General features: G+C 40.9%; 2 protein-coding genes across 2 annotated transcripts; one reads left to right on the forward strand and one right to left on the reverse strand.

Moving 5' to 3' along the window:
- Window positions 1-518: 518 nt before the first annotated feature.
- leng9 (leukocyte receptor cluster (LRC) member 9) lies at window positions 519-9,034 on the reverse strand. The gene is made up of 8 exons (XM_083893655.1): window positions 9,000-9,034; window positions 7,862-7,989; window positions 5,309-5,408; window positions 4,797-4,933; window positions 4,322-4,648; window positions 3,918-4,179; window positions 2,714-2,834; window positions 519-2,629 (listed from the first exon to the last, which is right to left on the reverse strand). Exons 2-8 carry the CDS (start codon window positions 7,977-7,979, stop codon window positions 1,967-1,969), a joined length of 1,728 nt encoding a protein of 575 aa, XP_083749781.1. The 5' UTR covers window positions 7,980-7,989; window positions 9,000-9,034; the 3' UTR covers window positions 519-1,966.
- Window positions 9,035-9,529: 495 nt separating this feature from the next.
- flcn (folliculin) lies at window positions 9,530-18,686 on the forward strand. The gene is made up of 12 exons (XM_083898268.1): window positions 9,530-9,783; window positions 9,896-10,108; window positions 12,213-12,359; window positions 12,496-12,717; window positions 12,822-12,988; window positions 13,085-13,176; window positions 14,303-14,460; window positions 14,595-14,708; window positions 16,248-16,371; window positions 16,472-16,597; window positions 17,739-17,841; window positions 17,940-18,686. Exons 2-12 carry the CDS (start codon window positions 9,896-9,898, stop codon window positions 18,145-18,147), a joined length of 1,674 nt encoding a protein of 557 aa, XP_083754394.1. The 5' UTR covers window positions 9,530-9,783; the 3' UTR covers window positions 18,148-18,686.
- Window positions 18,687-19,258: the final 572 nt, after the last annotated feature.

A 19,258-nucleotide genomic window follows, 5' to 3' on the forward strand; every position in this document is an offset into this window, starting at 1 on the left:
ATGGAGATGCCATCAGTGTGATTTAGCTAAGAAATGCAAGTTGGTGATATAATGGGGGTGAAAACAGCTAAGAAAAGAAATGAGTGTGTGTGTGTGTGTGTGTGGTGGTGGAGGGGGGCATGGTGTTTGTCTGCCAGTGGAGAAAGGGGGGGGGGGGGTGGGGGGGCAGAAGCAAAAGCGAGCAAAGAGAGAAGGGGGCGGCGTTAGTTTTTCTGTGTCACTGAAAGTGAGTGGGGGAAGGGAAGCAGGGAGATAATGCGAGCCAGGGAGCAAACAGTGGAGACGCACAGAAGCGCACACTCACTGACTCACACACGGCCTGTGTAAAGTGCATGTGAGTATCTGGGAGGGGGAAAAAAAAAAAAAAGGGGGAAAAGAAGACAGAAAATGACGTTATGTATGCAAGACTTGCTCTGAGAGCGTTCACACAGCAACAGGATGGCATCCAGGCCGCCGAGCCATCACTGCACTCATAAAATACCACCACTCACAAGATTTTTTAAATGACCAATTCAATATTTAATGTCCTTCATCAGCGGCCGACTACAAGTCATCGTGATTTGTTTTAATTTGCAAAATTATGAGCTGCAGGGAAATGTTTAGCTAAATGTGTTAAGTTTAAGTAAAATCATTTATGGCGGGTAAATATATCTGTATCTAGTAGTGAAACAGTGGAGAGATTTATCAAATGATAAATAGAGGGTGCAAAATCTCCTGTGTTTGCATAGTAAAGAAATTGTATAAAGAGTCATCCTTACATGCACATTGTCTAACATATATGAGGGTTAAAAATAAAAGTAAATAAATAAAAAGTGTTGTAAAAATTGTTTTCCAGAGCCTTAGAATAAGCTTTTTATATGTACTTTAGGCAAAGTCCTGGTGGTGCACCACCATGTTTATGTTTCTACAGAAGCCCAAATAGACAAATTAGTCAAGACGTACTTTGAAGTTTGAAGCTCACTATGCAAACAAATAACCAGCATCTGTTCTGGTACACGAGGGCCACCGTAGTTCAACGATGTCACTAACTCTTATCCGCTCGACCAGGGGCGTCAAACTCATTTTAGTTCAGCGGCCACATACAGCACAGTTTGATCATCAAGTGGGACGGACCAGTTTTACATTAAATTAAGTATCTTTTTACTAAACATATTATGAACAACCTGAAATTTCTTGAGAAATATTTCAACAGCAATTTCAACAATAAGTTAATCATTTACAGGTATTTGTAATATAAAAATTTCATAAATTCATCTTGGGGGCCGGATTTGCACCATACGTTTGACACCCCAGCACTAGACTTTTTACTTTTCCACCAGAACAGATGAAAATCCAAGTGTTTCCTCCTAAATACGAAGGTTTTGGAAAGTACAACATGTGATTTTTTTTTGTTATAATTACACACACAGAGCTTAGCTCTGCATCAATAATGACTTTACACCCAATTTGGCCCTTTAAGGCTCCATTCAGACCTGGTATTCAAATCCGTCCTCACTGATCCGATCACACACGCGCAGACCTGTATGCATATCAATATCAAGTTTGAACAGGGTCTTTTCATCAATAACGAACCTAAAGTAATTTGAATATAAACATTAGATTTGCTTGGGAAATGCAATCCAAAGTCGTGATATTGCACATCGCATGTCATGTAGACTTTTCATTGTGTACTGTATGTTTTGGGTAACATCTCCTGCACGTCTGTCTGTCCAGGGAGTGGATCCCTCACCTGTGGTTCTCCCTAAGGTTTCTACCCTTTTTCCCTGTTACAAGGGTTTTTTCCCTGGTAGTTTTTCCTTACCCTGGTCGAAGGTCTAAGGACAGAGGATGTTACCAACCCTGTGAAGTCCCGTGAGACAAACTATGTTTTGTAAACTGTGGGCTATACGAATAAAGATTGATTGACTGATAATAATAATAAACATGTTTGTAGTGTGTGGATGTGAAAGGGCTCACTGCTCTGCTATCACCTGAGCTGCACTGAGCACACACGCTCATAAAAACCATCGACTTTAGAGCCGCCCATAGCACAAAGATGTAAGGTGTTCACCGGCAGGCGGCCGAAGTTTAAACCCTTCCCAACCTTCAGGTCGCCCACCCCTTCAAAAATCCTCTCCCCCTCCTTGTCCTCTACCTTGGCCAGAGTGAGGTGGTAGCGTGGGTTGTAGGAGTCCCTGTGGAGTAAGCCCTCCTTCCTGTAGGCTTCCTGCAGGCCGCTGTTGAGCTGCTGGAGTCGCAGTTGAGGCTGGGGGCTCAGGTAGAGCACCCTGCCATTGAAATGCTTCAGCTTCACTGGAAAAGTCACCGCCACCGGAGGGTTGCGATCGAAACGGGCAAACTCTCGCAGGATCTCCGCGGCGCCGGCCACGTCGGCCGGTCCGCGCAGCACCAGGAGGCACAGGGTGACGTGAAGGCTGGAGGCGGTGTGCCAGTGAGGAGCAGAGGAGGGCAAAAGGGAGGTGAGTTCATCCTGAAGCTGCTGGAAACAGGAGAAGACAGTGGGAGTGTTGGCCCGGAACGTGATGAAGTGAGTGGGTCTGTTTTTTGGAGGGCGACCACCATGTTTCTCTTCTCTCTGCTCCAGAGGTGCCGACGGATCCTGGCTAATGTCTAAGGCTCCGAGAGCGCTCTGTGTGCAGTAGAATAAAGAGAATCGCTCAAACCTCAAATTCAACAGCACAATATATTTCAGTGTGAGCAGTGCATTACTCACCGAAGCATCTCCGTTGACTTCCCTGCTTTCTTGACATTCTTCCAAAGTCTCTTCCTCCCACTCTTCCTTTAGACTCGCTTCTCCTTTTTGGGAGGGAGGCCATTCCTCTGAAGTCTTGGGGCTGGAATTAAAACAGATAAGTAATGTTACAAAAGGCAGCAATGTAATATCTCATTCATCTCCTGAACTTGAAATGAAATGCCCTAAAAATTCTGTGAAATAATGAATTCCCAAGGGTTTTAATACGGTTTCCTTATTATGACGCCAAAAAAATTTCTTGTGATATTTTCAATATTGATAAAATATGATTTGTGAAAAGTTAAGGTCAGTTATTCCCATCATCATTAACCACCATGTGATCTAACAGTGCAGGTGGATCAACAGGTTGTCTGGGTGAGTTGTCAGTCTGCTGGGATGAGCATACAGAAGGCCAGGCCACTTGTCCATTCAGTTATCCAGAGTTTCACATGAGCTCACTTGGGATGTTATATGGAGATTAGACGAAGGAGCTGGCAGGAGAATTGTGCTGCAGAATGTCCAGAGTGAATTTGGCAGACATTTAAGTTGACACGTACAGTCCCTGTGGACCATCTCTGGAGAATGTCTGGACTCCAGTCCATGTCTGAGAGCAGCATTAGTGTTAAAAGCAGCATAGGTGATACCTGAATGTTATGATTTAAAGTCCTTTTTTAACTGTGCTCTGCACATGTGAGCTAACAACACCCTTAATTGTTTTTGCTTACTTTGTTCAATCCAGCTCAGTATAAACCTGTAGACCAGGGGTGTCAAACTCATTTTCACTGAGGGCCACATCAGCATAATGGTTCCCCTCAAAGGGCCAGATGTAACTGTCATACAGAATAAATGTAACCAAATATAATGTAAAATAAAGGTAACTACTAGGGAGAATATTGCTAAATAACTTTCTGTATTTATTACTTATTCAATTTAAACTTTGCGGGTAACCCAATCGCCATGTATTGTGGGAAATGTAGTTTATAGTCAACACATGCCTTAAAGCAGCACAGACCTATTTTAAGACCAATTAATCACTCGCGGGCCACAAAAAATGACGTGGCGGGCCACATCTGGCCCCCGGGCCTTGAGTTTGACACGTGCTGTAGACCCAACAAAAGTGAGTTTCTCCTATAGAGGAACTGTTTGTTGGTACTTAAGTTGAAAGGCTTAAACATGTACACCAGACCTTTTTGCAGCCTCCGTCGTAACACATGTTCTCTGAGATTCCTGCTGTTCCTCAGAAGTGTTTCCGCCACACTTCAGAGCCGTTTGTGTCGAGTCAGGGCTTTGAATATTCATCTCACTCTGCTTCTCTTCCTCCAGATGTGAGTTCTCAGTAGGAGTAAACTCCCCAGAGTCACATTCCTCCTTCCCACTACCAGCAGGTGGCTGCTCCTCTGTTGTTTTAAGGCAGTCTTGTTGTGTCTCTTGGACTTCTGTGTTTATTTCTGGTAAAAAAAAAAAAAAAAATGCTTAAATTGAGCCAGTGAACACTTTGTCTTTTGTATATTATGTCCATATGTATCTGGTTGTGTGTGTGTGTGTGTGTGTGTGAGGTGGGTTATGAAGTCATTCAGGGCCCTCTCTTACCCTTTACTACCTCGTCCTTTCCAAAGGGGGGAGCCAGAGATTGACCAGTGGAACCAAACACCCTGTCAGTTCTGGTGTGGCGGTCCCAGACGCGGTGCCCCCTGTAGGTGAAGTACTGGATCCTGTGTCTGGGCAGGGCCAGTTCAGACGTGTAATCACAGTCACATGGGTTGACGTCCCAGTTGAATTCACAGAAGGGACGCTCCACTACGCCAAGGAAGCGATCCAAATAACCCACTACAAACTCTGATGCATCCACTGTCGGGTCCCACTGGATACGAGAGATAACGTCATCTGCTGTTCTCATGCGGGGCTTTTTGTTCACCTCTGTGGCAGGATAAGACATTTAAAAAGGAAATGAGACATAGCGGCGATCGGGAAAGTGAATCAGACAGCACAAGAGTTTCACTTGTCTTTCAAAAGTATGTCGTCATTGTCAGATGACTTCGGGAAAACAATCTAAATATGCAGTAACCTTTTCCATGGTTGTATTCTTCCTTTTTTGCTTTGTTCCCTTTGCCTTTCTTCTTGTGTTGTTTTTCTGTCTTTTTTCCGTCCACTGTGTCATCCTGATCAGGAGACACTGCCCCTGAATCATCTGGCGATGGATCACTGAGAAATGACAGAAACAACATTGTGAACCCTGACAGATACGTGAAATACGGGAAAATAACAAGTCCTAATTCCATTGAAAAACAGAGTAGGGTTTTTTTTTTTATATATATAGACCATTATGCAGCAACTGCACTTAGTCACGACTAAGAGTAATCCTCTGTCTGGGATGTAAAATGAAGTGACAGCGTTAGAAATAATAAAATGTAATTTTTATATCGTGGCAGACCTGTTTTTTTGCTACAATGATAGATATTTTAGATGCTGTTTTTAAAAAATATTAAGAAAAATGTTATGCAGAGAATTTATTTGAAATAGTCCAGTCATTTTCTGTCCAGTTGGTGAGTTTGTATGGGCGAGTTTAGGAGAACAAACCTATGAGACAGACGACATCGTTGTCCAAAATGACACTTTCCCTTCAGGAAAAACTGGCACACTTTCACTCCATCCTGTTTCCCTTCTGCCGATTCTGTGACTGCAACAGAGAGAGGGTCAGGATGAAAGCGAAAATAAGAGGAGCAGACTTTCAGTGATCAAAGCCTGTTAAGAACGTCTGGTGTGAAGTTACGTTATCAAGAAATGTGTTGAAGGCTGTTTACCTTGTAGGCAATAATACCTAGGGCCGGTTCTGGGGAAGAAAAACTTTACTGGAATAATCTTGTACATCGACAACATCATTTCCCAACACCTTAGCTACTCAGTGCGGTGACCTCGGCTGTGAGGCAGTGGGAGTGAAAGTTGAGTTCTCACTAACTGGAAATAATAGTACCTCCAACAGCGTGACAGGATGTTCTCAGATTAGAGTGAGAACCTGTTTACTTAAGCCAGCAAACAGTGATCAATACAAATATTTATTTACGGATTTCACGTGAGATAAAATTTTAAATTTAAGCACCAAATATTCTTCTCATAGACATACGTTAGAGTTATAGCAGACAATTTAATCTGAAATCATTTGGCTCATGAATGGGGCATGGAATCAAACTTAACTTTCATTAGATTTATCCATCCATCCATTATCTACCACTTTATCCTCCACCGGAGGTTTGCGGGGGGTGCTGTGCCCATCTCAGCTGACATTGGGCGATAGGCGGGGTACACCCTGGACAGCTCGCCAGGAAACAGTTTCCTGGCCAATGTAGAGTGACCAATTCACCTAATCCCCATATCGCATGTTTTTGGACTGTGGGAGGAAGCCGGAGAACCCGGGAGAAAACCCACACACACACGGGGAGAACATGCAAACTCCTTGCAGAAAGGCCCTTGTTCCGAAGTTGTTCCAAACGGGACTCGAACCCAGGAACCCGGGTCTTCTTGCTGCAAAGGCAAGAGTGCTAACAGTGGGCCCAGGGGCTGTACAATTTGGGTGAAATATCAAATGGGCATTTGCTTTCGAGTATTTACTATTTATTATTATAGATTTAAAACAAGATGGCGCATTACCACATTACCACAGAGGTAACAATACTAACCACCACACCACCATGTGGTCCCAGGTGTGAACAGTTCAAAGCTTAAAAAGAAATAAACGATTAGCGACAAGTGGAAACTTTATACAGTCGTCTAAAAAACCTCCAGTTTCCTGTTTTCCTGCTGTAAAACGCAATCATTCCTCTCTGAAGAGTATAAATTACCCAACAGGTGGCAATGACTTGGCCAAGAAGACTCAAATGTCAGCCAAATAGTTATGATGCGGTTGCCTGTGAGCTCAAACGCATACCACACATCACGCAGCTCTATTTCCAGATAGGAGAACTGAATGTAACTTACTACCCAGATCTTTTAATTATTAACTGCAATATGTCTCATCCCACTGACGTAGCACTGACTGTAACAGGCTGCTCAGAACACTGGCAGCAGGAGTCTTTAAAGGGAGTCATTGAACATAAATAACAAACCTTGTTGTTTTCTTTGGTAATTTTAGGTAGAGTACAGGGAAGCAGACGGCAAATTAACTTCTCATCGCGGACGCGGAGGTCAGAGCCAATGCTCATGGTGACTGACTCACTTCCTGAGTCCAGCTGAGCAGGCAGACAAGTTCAAATATCAGCTGACATTACAGCAGTTGGCTCAGTCACTTTCAAATAATGTCAGAGGCGCCAGCCACATGATAAGATAATCACAAACTTACCAGAACTCAACTTGCTCACAGTTACACAGAAATGTACAACAGACGGCGGTATTGGTCTTCAGAGTCGGGTTACTTCGAAAAACGATTAGACTGACTACAGTCATTATACGAGTAAAAACGCGATTGTTTTCATGTGTGACTGACGTAACCGTTTTCAACCAGACCTTCCAAAAATTCCCCTAAAACAGGGGTTGAGACAGGGGTCTGAAACTCAAATGACCTGGGGGCTAATTCGCATCTATTTTGGTCAAGAGGGGGCCGGCTTAGAGAACAAAGAGTGGGGGGAAAAAATGCATCATAATATCACACGTATACTTAATTATACTATTTATGATGCAAAATCAATGCATTAATATCAAAAACAGACATTTATTTTAAATTACATAAATAATAGTGTGGGCAACTGTAATTAAAATTGGTGCCAGGAGCCGATTCGGCCACTGCTATTCGTGGCTCGGGCCCTAACAAGCGTATTTATGTGTATAACTGAATGTTGTATATGATACATTTAATAATGGGATAATTATGACCAAATGTGTCATTATTACTGTTATAAAAACATTGCTAGCAAACATATATTATATTCTACAACCTCGCTTGCAGCTGTGTCTCAAATACACAGTGTTTAAAAGACGGTGAGGTCATGTTTTTTATAACATGATATTGAGTGGGGGGCCGCATGTAATCGATTGGCCGCCAGTTTGAGACCCCTGTTTTAAGACCATCTTCAATACCACAATACTTTGAGAAATACTGTTTGATGTGAGTGTAAAACCTGTGATTTTAGGAGATTTTACCTGCAGTGGTTTCACCCGGGTCTCCTGCCTCACGAGTGGGTGTGTCTGTCAGGTGGGTCTCCTCATCGCTGTGTTTCTCAGGTGAATCTAAAGGCCCCCGTGATCCCTCCGACGCCATGTTCGCGCACCTGGTGTGTTGAAAGTATGTGCTGGTTCAGAGAATACAACATAGCTGCTATTTATCTGTGGTGTTTGCGTCTGTGGCCACACCTTCACCTTTGTTCCACCTGACACGGGTTGAAATAGTCAAACCAGACACTCCTAACAACATGTAGACAACATCAACACAAACTTAACTACAGTGGAAGTAGAAGGCATTTTAACCCAGTTACCTCTTTTATTAAGCGTGCATAAGTTAGCTTCTTACAATGGACATGGGATCGCTTTAACTGTACTAACAATGAACGTGTGAACAGATTTGTTTCTAACAGGACTCAGATGATTTGATTAAATTCGTCTGGAGCCTCTCCCTTCCTCCTCCTTTTTAATAATTGATTGTAATCTTTGACCCCCTTTGTAGTCTAGGGGTTGACTCTTCCAGCAGAAGGCAAAGGGCAGATCATAAGGTAGCCCAAAGTTGAACAATATTGGTACAACTTCTAATGTTCGGCGAGACACGATTTCTTACATTTACTATTTCATTTATATCTTTCTTTAAGTGTTGCTTGTTATTATAAATATTATTATTCAAAAATACTCTGTAATAAAAAAAATGACTTGTTGACAATGCCTTTGGTGTGTTTTTCAGAATAATCCCACCCTGTTTCACAGAAAGTCACCTTAAGTAGCAGCCCTACCATTGGCAACTATTACATTAATCAGAATGAGAAAATTTATTTTTGTTGATTTTTGATGATTTTTTTAATATTTAATTTCATACTGTTTCACAATAATGGCACATATCATCAAAACTTCACCTGTAGTAAGTAGCTGTCCACCATTGGCAACTACTACAGCAATCAGAATGAGAAAATGTCTTTCGAAAAACGAATATCCAGCAAATATCAAACCTCCTGCTAACTTTTAGCGATATTTAGTTGTTCATTAACAACTAAAAACACACTTATAGTCGCATTTGTTAACAAACACACGACACAATAGTCACGTATTTTAGTAAAAGAGAAAAGGAAATACCAACCGTGTTTCTACTCTCTTCCCTGTGTGTTGCCCGGAGAGAATTATGGGTAATGTAGTTTTAAAAATAGCAAATGACAACGTAGTTTTTGTCTTTCGTAAAAAATACCAATCATTCAAGCAGTATTTTTTTACGTTTCTCATCAGTTAAATGTTTCCTGTAATATTTAACATTTAATCTTTATTGTTGAAACCTCGGCTCGAGTCTGTTTAAAATCATCGTTTTCTTTAAAAAGTAAAGCTATTGCAAATGCTGCATTCAAGTTCTTTTGTTAAGAGGATAACCGCCAGCCACTGATCAATAATTCCACATTTTATAGAAAAAATACAGACTGTGTGTAACATGTTTTGCTTGAAAACATAATTTCTACACAAACAGAAAACAATAAATGACAATTTACGACAATGTTGGCGCTGGGGCGAATTGTGGGACGCGCAAGCAGTTATTTCCTACCCTGCTGACGTATTTGAATGCAGCATGACTGGCTCGAGCGCGTGATTCTGCTTCACGTGACACAATGTTGTTGTCAGTTAGCCGAGCAGCTTTAGCTGCGTGTAAGGAGGGAACCGGGAGGAAAACACGGTATAAAACCCACATTTAAGAGACACTTATCACTGGAAACGGACTGGTTTACAAACCTATTCTGTTTTTAAATAACCATTTTAACATGCTGCTTTATATATAACGGGTTATTGGACCAGAACGCTGTGACTAATGAATGTACTGTGAAGTAGCCTTGAGCACCAACCATTTGTTGAACCTGGGTCTGTGCTAAATTCAGGTAAAGGTAAGAAAGACTGTGTTGTTTTTTTGCCAATAAAAAGGTATTAAGCGTTCACGTGTAAATCGTGCTTATCCGTAACACATAATGTAATAATAATAAACATGTTCTTTCTCAGATGAATGCCCTGGTGGCTCTCTGTCACTTCTGTGAACTCCATGGTCCTCGGACACTGTTCTGCACCGAGGCTCTCCATCCTCCATCCCCGTCCCCTTCATCCCAGGTTGGAATCCCTGCACCTGGAGACAGGGACAAAGATGGTGACCGGGAAGGCGAAGGGCTGACCATGAGAGCCAACAGCTCCGCCACACAGAGAGGAGAAATGTGCGAGGTGAGCAGAGCAGTAGTGTTGGGGAAGTAAGTTTTTTTCATTTTGACAGTCACAGGTGTACATAATTAAATTAATGATGGCTGAGTTCCATTTAGCTTCATGTACACTCAACAAAAATATAAACGCACAAAGAAAAACTTGTAGTTATTGTTATGTGACAAAACAGAGTAACTATCCAAAAATAACAGTACAACTTTATCAATAAAGTGGCTTTAATTTGCGAGCATTGGGATCAATTTCAAAACAAAAGTCCTGGAGTAGTCCTGGACACAATGGGGGGTTGATGATCCAAGTTCACAAACTTCAATAACGTGTGTGTCCACCATGAGCCTCACACAGAGCGGTACACCGGCGACGCATGGACATCACCAGGTTGTTGACCGTGGCCTGGGGGATGTTGTCCCATTCCTCCTGCAGAGCCACTTGAAGTTGGCGGCCTTTCTGGGGAACTGGAACTGGAACCCGCTTGCGGGCACGTCTATCCAGAACACCCCAAAGGTGTTCGATAGGTGACATGTCTGGTGAATACGGCGTCATTCAGTTGTGTTGCCACAGCTGTAACACGCAACCCAGCACTCAGCATGCAAAATGGCACGCTCCCTGATGATTTGTGGCATCTGTGGCATATTGACAAGTGACAAAAGTTTTTATTGACCAGACCATAAGGAGTGTCTGTTTACTGGTCACGCATATTGACCACCACTCTGCCATGCTCCATGACTCTCGTGAGTTGAAATACTCAATCTGAGATTGTAGTCAGAAGTGACACTGGACTACTGGGTTTGAGCAAAACAAATCATAACCATAACCATAAACAAATGCATCAAAAATCTGAGCAAATGTCATGATATTCTATATTTGTTCACCATTTTAAGTTTGTGCGTTTATATTTTTTCCTGAGTATACATACTGCCACATTGAACTTATAAATAACACCAGTGCCCTTCCTGCTTAAAACCTATGCAAAGGGCTTATTAATGTACTTAAAAGGCAACTTGACTTCTGAGAAAAGTAAATGCAACATTTGCTTTACCAAAAAAAAAAAAAAGATGTTCTGTATGTTTTATAGTCGAGACCTCATTTAAATGTCTAGCTTGGTCCATATCCATATTCATAAAAATGCAACAAAGTTAACAGTTGTTTAAAAAGGACTCACTCATGAAAGGGCCGTCACTCGAAGCAACTCGGGGAGCGTAGTCGTTCCCTGACGTCACCGTCTCCCTCACTCAAGGGTCATCTTGCTTTAAATGTGACTTTCCAGTCCATCACAGAGAGAAAAACAAGCATTCAATTTCCCACTCACTTTAGAGTGTCCAATATTTGTTCAAAATGAGATAAGAATGTCCAAAATGCCTTTTCCCATATTGCATGTGGTTGGAGAAAGAACATGGAAAGTACATGTAGGTGAAGGTGAATGCGGGTCACTTACCCAAAGGGCAAGGAACTAACCACTGCACCAGCATCAGATCCAGCGTGTTACTGAGCCACAATCCCTCCGTCCATATCAAACCAAATTATTCAAGAAAAAACAATTAATTATGAAATGACTCATCTCTATTTACGTTTACTCAGGCCCTAATAATTTCTCCCTTGGGTCATAACCTACATTCCCAGCGAACGTCATTAAAATCAGTTCTTTACTTCTTGAGTTATTCTGTTTGTAAATGGATAAACAAACAGACAACTGTGGTGGCAAACATCATTTCCACTTTGGTGGTAAGTAAGTAATCATGGGAATATTTCTGCAACTTTATTAGCGTCTATTCTGCCATCTCTCTCACTGAACTGCTGCATACATGTGCAGAAATTCAACCATAGCAAGCAGCCAGGTGTCTGTCTGCCAACAAGTAAGTGTGAAACGGAAACAGTCAGAAAAAAAAAGTACAAGAACACATGGTTAAAAAATTAATGATGGATAAGTTTTTGAAAACATAACTTAAATGAGTATCTAACATGTTTGGTTACTCCATTCATTAAGAAATAATAATAGTTTATAATAAGGTTTCTAACTTATCAGACAGACAGTTGTAACATGACACACTATTTGCAAGGTTATATCAATCATCGTGCTCATTATCCTCTTCTCCTTGACTTGTGGGACTAGGGATGTCGATCGCTACCTGCATCTCACCCAGGCTTTGTGAGCATTGATGATGAAACGGGGATACGCTTTCTGAGCCACCAGCATCCCAGACAGCCACAGCTTTTCAGCGTTGTACGCCAGGCTTGTGTACGCAGCCTCAGCTGTGAGGTAAACAGTAACGTGCGTCTGTATTTGTGTGTTTGTGTGTACAGTAAGTCAGACAACTCATGCATGGAATTAACACACAATTGCTTTTTGTCTTTGTGTTTGCATCCTCCAATGTTCTCTTGTCTGTTTTTGTCAGGTGTGTCCTGGTCGTGAAGGGCCAATTTTCTTCGGAGATGAGCAGCATGGTTTTGTGTTCTCACACACCTTCTTTATCAAAGACAGCCTGGCCAGGGGCTTTCAGCGGTGGTACAGTATTGTCATGGTAGCCATGGACAGGATCTACCTGATCAACTCTTGGCCTTTTCTTTTGCGCCACCTTAGACTCACTATACAGAGCCTGCAAAGCACTGCCCTCAAGGTAGACACCCAATGACCTTTAGTCCTGTATACTTACCAAGACGTATTTCACACTACAATTCAGATTTTAACCATGTAACATTTTGGTATTGTTTCTTGCATCAGGTGTTTGACAGTGAACAAGGAGTCGGGCCTCAACGAGCTGTGAGAATGAACAGTGTGTTTTCACCTGCAGTTTTCCCTCACCAAAGAAGTGGCAATGCAGCCCGATCACTAACTTCTCTTACTCAGCATCCCAACCTCTGGGCAAGCCTGCACTCCTCCTTTAGCTGGTGAGCTACACTAATGCGCCGTCAGTCCCGCAATGACGTAAAATGAGGTAATCGCCCGTTTGGATTTGCTTACGTGTGTTTTTCTCTTATGTTCAGGCTGCTGAAGGCCTGTGGCAGTCGTCTGACAGAGAAATTGCTCGAAGGGGCACCTACTGAGGACACGCTTGTGCTCATAGAGAGACAGACAGGTAGACACACTGAATGGTTAATCTGTTGCACAGTGCTATTTACACCTTGTAAGCCCTGTAACTGGGTCAAACTGAGCACAAAAACACGGTCAGCTGACAATTTATCAGACAAAAGGTACTTTATCTACCTGGGCAATGCTTCAACGTGTCTTGTCTTGCAGGCAAGATTTCGTGCTGAGGGTTGTGTTAGCATATGCCATGCGTTCGTTCATTGTTTCTGGGTTTATCCTCAGTGTTAACATTTTTTTGTTAAACACTCTTTGCCAAATTAACAGTAAATCACTGCTTTTCCAGGCAGGGTGTATGCAATTCTTAGTAAGTATTAACTAAAGCCAGATATATTTCCCACAGTGCCAAGGAAATATGTTATTTTCTTGTATTCTTATTTTTATTAAATAAACTATTAAATAGGTTTAATGATGATTTAATAAAAAAATAAGAATACAAGATAAAACATTTTCTTTCTTAAGCACTTTTAAGAAATCATAGTCTCAAAGTGTAATACACATTTAATACAAGACAATAGTTGAGATTTGATCAAGAAAAATATGCACATAATTGCAAAATAAATAGGATTGAATTAATTAGTTTTCAAAAAATTTAAAATTGTATTCACAATTTCCTGTATCACTGACTGTATGCCAGTCAGTGATACTGACTGGCATACAGTCAGTATAAACAGGCAGCATGAAAATCAGTCGAGCTGCCTGATTTTCAATAAGGCAGCTCGACTATTTCTTGTTTGTTGTCAGCCAAAGATTCAGAGCTGTTCTACAGTCAGTGTCTGCAGGAGTTACCAAAAGTAATTAGCAACAAATGACAGAATCTAATGGAGGCTGTGCACAGAGGAATATAGCATTGCTCTGCTGTTGTCCCTTCACCATGCTGAAATAATCATCCTTTTCATTTTAGGCCATATTGAATCCCTCAAAGCGAACTATTCACACAATTACTGAAAGACATTTTTGTTTTAAGTTTCCCCTTAGTGACAACTGACAGTCAGTTAACTCGCTGTCTTATATTTTAGTAGAATTTGTAAGTGATGCTCTTTGCATGGAGTCCATTCCCAAGGTTTCAAAACATTTTGTCATCACTGTTTGTGTTTTATTATCATTGTTTTCTGCAGAGCAAGAGGAGGAAATGAGCTGCTGGGAAGGTGCAGACGGAGGAGTGTCACAGAGGCACCAGTCAGGCAGTGAGCTGGGCTATGATTTCCTGTGTGATGAGGCAAAGCTAGATGAGTTATCTGGTCCAAAGTTTAGGTCACTGCGACACTTGAGACAGGTAAAGTCCACTTTTTTGTTTGGAATATTTACATGAAATGAATGGTACTGCAGTAGTGAAATATGTTGATCATTGAAGTAATTCAAATCAAAAACTTTTGAACATTTCTGTGGGGCTGTCAAACCTCTCTGCAGGTCGTCGGGGTTGCTGAGTTTCGGCAGCTAGCGTGGCATGTGCTCATGGGAAATCAGGTCGTATGGAGAGGAGCACACCCCACACTCATCCAATCAGCATTTATAGTTCTCAAGGTATTTTTGTTACTGCATACAATTCTGCCTCAGTGAGAAATCTACCATAGATTTATGAACATGCAAGATGTCACTTGTCCCAGGAATTAGGACAAGCGGTGATAACACATTTAAAGGCCCTGTTTAGCTTTGTAATAATAGTTTAATATTGTCATTAGTTAAATGAACACTAAAAATTGTTGAAAATGTTACATAACAACATCATCAAATATCTCTGAATATATTCAGTTCAATGTCTTAGAGGAATAAAGAAATCAGGACATACTGTTTGATATTATCAAAGAAACTCACAAGTAAATAATAAATTGATTATCAAAACAAACTTGCTTCATGTTGTCAAGGTAAGATTGCCTCTGACATGAAAACCCTAATTAGTACAAATATCATCCTAAGATGATAACATAATAATAATATAATAACTTTTATATTTGACCAACATTGCATTTTAATGTGGTCTCTGTTCTTGATGTACTCCCTGTCCTAGACCTTTTTAAAGTGTTTTTGTTAACATCCAACTCTTGCCTGAAGACATGATTATTCAGGCTTCCATGACACACCCTGAAATGTCCTTTGCGTGTACATGTTTTCTCACCCACCTTCCTTTGCTGTACACTCTAAGGAGATCTGTTTAATCACGTTAAATGTTGTTGTGTTCTTCTGTTCTGTTCTCTGGGATCATTTGTGATTGTGTTTGATTAAATCTCAATTTATAATGATTGTTTACAGTTACACTCCAGGCTTTCTGCTACTTCTCAGCAGACTTTTTTTTTAAGAATAAGAATGAGTTATTTTTGCACACATACACTTACAATTAGTGAGAGTGAATTTGACCTCTTCATTTAACCCATCCTTATTACACACCAGTAGTGAGCACACACTAACTGGGTGCAGTAGTAGTAGGCAGCACTTATCTCTGCACAGTGGGGGATCGGGTGCCTTGCTCAGTGGCCTTGCCGATTGAATTAATTTCATAAGCCATGCGTGGGTTTTTGACATGTCATAGCAGGAAAAGCACTGAAGTTAGCATGAACAACAGCTATGCTCTGTACAGTAGTCTCACTAAGCTATGATACTGAAATTATGTGGGTTTTTTTCTACTGATACATATAGAAATGTTGACTGAGAAAAAGAATTATGAGAATGATCTCATGCTGTGTGGTCATTTGTACACATGGCCCACCCACAGGCTTATCTTACTTTATCTTATCTGTCTGCACCGGGCTTTAAGAGACTCACTATATTGACATTGTTCTGCCTTTCCTGGTTCCACTCGACAGACCTTTGTGGGGATTTTTTTGTCTGAACAAATAGAAAGAGAACTGTTGTTTCGTTTTCTTGTGGCTCCATTGTGCCGTGTCATGATTCAAGATATTAGTATTACAGTTTTAGTTTCAGAATCATGACAGTCTTGGACAGAATAAGTGGAAACATCCTGTGTGGGTGCACAGAGCCACTATTTTTAACACTGACTTATTTTGCCAGATAGATTTCTCTCCATGCTACCATACCAACCTGAATCTCTGTTCTTTCTCCAATTAGTCTTTGCTCCCTGTCGGCTGTGTGCGTTCTGTGCCGTACAGCACTCAGTATGAGGAGGCCTACAAATGTAACTTCCTGGGTCTCAGCCCAGATGTGCCCATTCCTGCCCATGTCAGCTCCTCAGGTACGAGACAATCGCACCGGGATAAAATACAGGATGAAACTTCAGCATGCTGTTTTACACTGTGTTCATTTGATGTTCCTTTTTTATTTTGTATCCATAGAGTTTTCAGTGCTGGTGGATGTCAGCACGGAGAGAAGTAGTCAGAGTTCCTCTGTAGGAGATGAAGATATATGCTCAATTTTTCATTTTACCATCAGCAGTGCCAACACGCAGCCCACAGACAAGGGTGAGCATTTATACCTAAATATTTTCATAGTCATTTCTATGTTGTGCTTTAATTTTTGCTGTCATTTTCCACAAATACATCATACCTAGCCATGTGGCTATAACAATAATAATAATAATGATATTTATTTATAGAGCACCTTTCATGCACGACTGCAGCCCAAAGTGCTTGAACAAAGCAATGTTAGAAACAATTTAACAGTTAAAAACAACACTTCATCAACAACACAAAGAAAAGCAGTAACAGTGATAAAAGATCAAATCAACCCTTATTAAAAGACAAATTAAAAAGATATGTTTACAATTTCTTTTTTAAAAATGGCTAATGAGTCCACTATTCTTAAATCTAAAGGGAGAGGGTTCCAGAGTTTAAGGCCATAAAAACAAAAAGCAGCTTCACCAGTTTTCTTGTAGGTCATCTTAGGAACAACTAAAAGACAGGCAGTGAGGGACCTGAGCATTCTTGTTGGGGTATAAAAAGAAAGCAAATCGCCTATATAAGATGGTGATGGGTTATTTAAAACTTTATAAACGAGTAAAAGAACTTTAAAATCAATCCTAAAAGAAATAGGCAACCAGTGCAGTGCTCTCTCTTTTGTATTTGTTAAAATCCTGGCTGCCGCGTTTCTTTACTGACTTTCTAGGGAGACCAGTAAAAAGGGAATTGCAGTAGTCCAGACGACTAGTTATAAAAGCATGTACAAGTGTTTCAGCATCACCCTGGCTTAAAAAAATGTCTAATTTTGGCCATGTTTCTAAGGTTTTTGCAACACTGTTAAATGTAAAAGCAGAGAGTGCATACATTTGACAAACCAAACACCTAAAAACTTAGCTCAACAACAGATACATGTTTAAATATAATATCATTTTAATCAATTATACACATAGTGATGATTAAGAAGAGTCAGATTTTCTTCTTATTTGCCCTTTTTGGAAAAAATATTCCCAAGATTGGATTAACTGTGTTGAAAATATCTGAAATGATTTGTTATGCCCTCAAGCCTGTTCTCTACTAAGAGTCAGTCAAAGCTGTGGTTGGATGGATGTAAAGATGGATAGATAGATAATGATGATTACATGATAAACTTGATAAAAAAAAAAAATAAAAAAAAAGATTGACTGAATCCTCTGACTTTTTTCAGGCCCAACGTTACTCACCAAGCTCGAGTTAGCTCTTTCAAACGAGAACTTGTCTGTGGACGTCGTATCTCACTGCCTGCTGTGTTTGAAGGAAGAGTGGATGAAGTGAGTAAAGTTCCCTCACTCTTTAAGGAAGACTTCATCCTTTTTATTTATTTATTTTTTTACAAGTGCAGTCTCATAGCTACTTCTTGTTCTTTCAGTAAAGTGAAAGTGCTGTTCAAGTTCTCTAAAGTGGACGGGCGAGGGAGGGAGGACACCCAGAGGGTTCTGACCCTCCTTGGTGCCACGGGACCTGGCGAAGAAGACAATGTCAGGCTCCTCAAGTTCTGGATGACTGGACTCAGCAAAACCTACAAGAGCCATTTAATGACGGCCGTCCGGGGAGGGGAGAGGAGCCCCAGCCAGTGACAAAGGGAAGAGGAGGAGTGAGCACAGGGTAAAGAAAAGGGAGATGAAAAGAGAGGTACATACTAAAGACAGAAAAGCAAAAGCAAGAATGTGTTTTATTAACTGTTTGAGACTTTTTTGTAAAACGAAAGACTATGAATGGGTGACGGCTTCAACTCATACATTATTCTCTGAACTAATGAGAATTATTTAATGTGTCTAACCCTATTTTTTTTTAATCCTGCACATATTAACTCTCAATAGGGATGTACGAGGGCTTTTATTTGTCAAAGGGAATTATTGTACAACACAGACTTTTGCGTAAAGTTTAATTTATTTCAGAAGGAACGCTTTGCACTTTGTTTACTCTTTCACTGAATTTTAAAGGGAAATAAATGAATGTGAATGGTCAGCTGGATATCCTCTTTTTTTTTTCCACAAGTAGCTCCATCTTGTGGTGAACAGGAAGAACCGAGGAGGAGTACAGTGAAGTAAGGAGAGCAGCGTTTCGCTGCCTTTTCCCACTCTCTTGTTTGATTGGCTGTCGGCCAACAAGTGTCAAGCGGTGTTAGACAACACTTGCCAGACTTACTTATGTCCTGAAATGTACAGAAACGGTTGCTTGCGTAACAACTTTACCTCAGTGCACCCGGCAACATCAGCAGGATTTCTGCCTCTTAATGACCCAGAACACACTGATCCATTAAAGAACTGTTTTTTTCCTGTGCCACAGTTACGTGAGCCTGTTTATTTGCTGAAGTTTGCAGACGTCGGTCAATAAAATTCAGCAACACGCGGCTTTGTCTAAATTGAAGGTCTTAATTTTTTTTTTCCCCACTATGACCTTTACCTGTGCAGTGGTTGTGTAAAACCTCATGTTCCAGTCCAAATTAAAGAAAACACAGAGTTTGTAAATATTAGGATCCGAAAGGAATTTGGCCACTCAGCATTGTTAGTGTTGCCTAACAGAGTTCCTTTCATTATTTATATATTTTCAGGCTTCTTGACATGTAACTCAAATCTGGATTTCATTTTGAAAGTTTCACAAACATAATTTGCAGCAGCGCCGCAAATTAGTTACATATTTACTTCCCCACTCTGCAAGTGATGTATGAAACGGGAAGACGGCACA

The sequence above is a fragment of the Microchirus variegatus genome, assembly GCF_963457635.1.
Source record: "Microchirus variegatus genome assembly, chromosome: 1".
In the NCBI taxonomy this organism is placed as follows: domain Eukaryota; kingdom Metazoa; phylum Chordata; class Actinopteri; order Pleuronectiformes; family Soleidae; genus Microchirus; species Microchirus variegatus.

Bases quoted from the DNA above. Each gene is read 5' to 3' on its own strand.
- leng9 (XM_083893655.1), bottom strand. From the start codon at position 7,979: ATGGCGTCGGAGGGATCACGGGGGCCTTTAGATTCACCTGAGAAACAC. The intron at 5,409-7,861 runs GTAAAATCTCCT...TCTCTGTTGCAG, and splicing joins CCCGGGTGAAACCACTGCAG to TCACAGAATCGGCAGAAGGG. The intron at 2,835-3,917 runs GTCTGGTGTACA...TTTTAATTCCAG, and splicing joins ACGACGGAGGCTGCAAAAAG to CCCCAAGACTTCAGAGGAAT.
- flcn (XM_083898268.1), top strand. From the start codon at position 9,896: ATGAATGCCCTGGTGGCTCTCTGTCACTTCTGTGAACTCCATGGTCCT. The intron at 13,177-14,302 runs GTAGACACACTG...TGTTTTCTGCAG, and splicing joins GCTCATAGAGAGACAGACAG to AGCAAGAGGAGGAAATGAGC. The intron at 14,461-14,594 runs GTAAAGTCCACT...ACCTCTCTGCAG, and splicing joins CACTGCGACACTTGAGACAG to GTCGTCGGGGTTGCTGAGTT.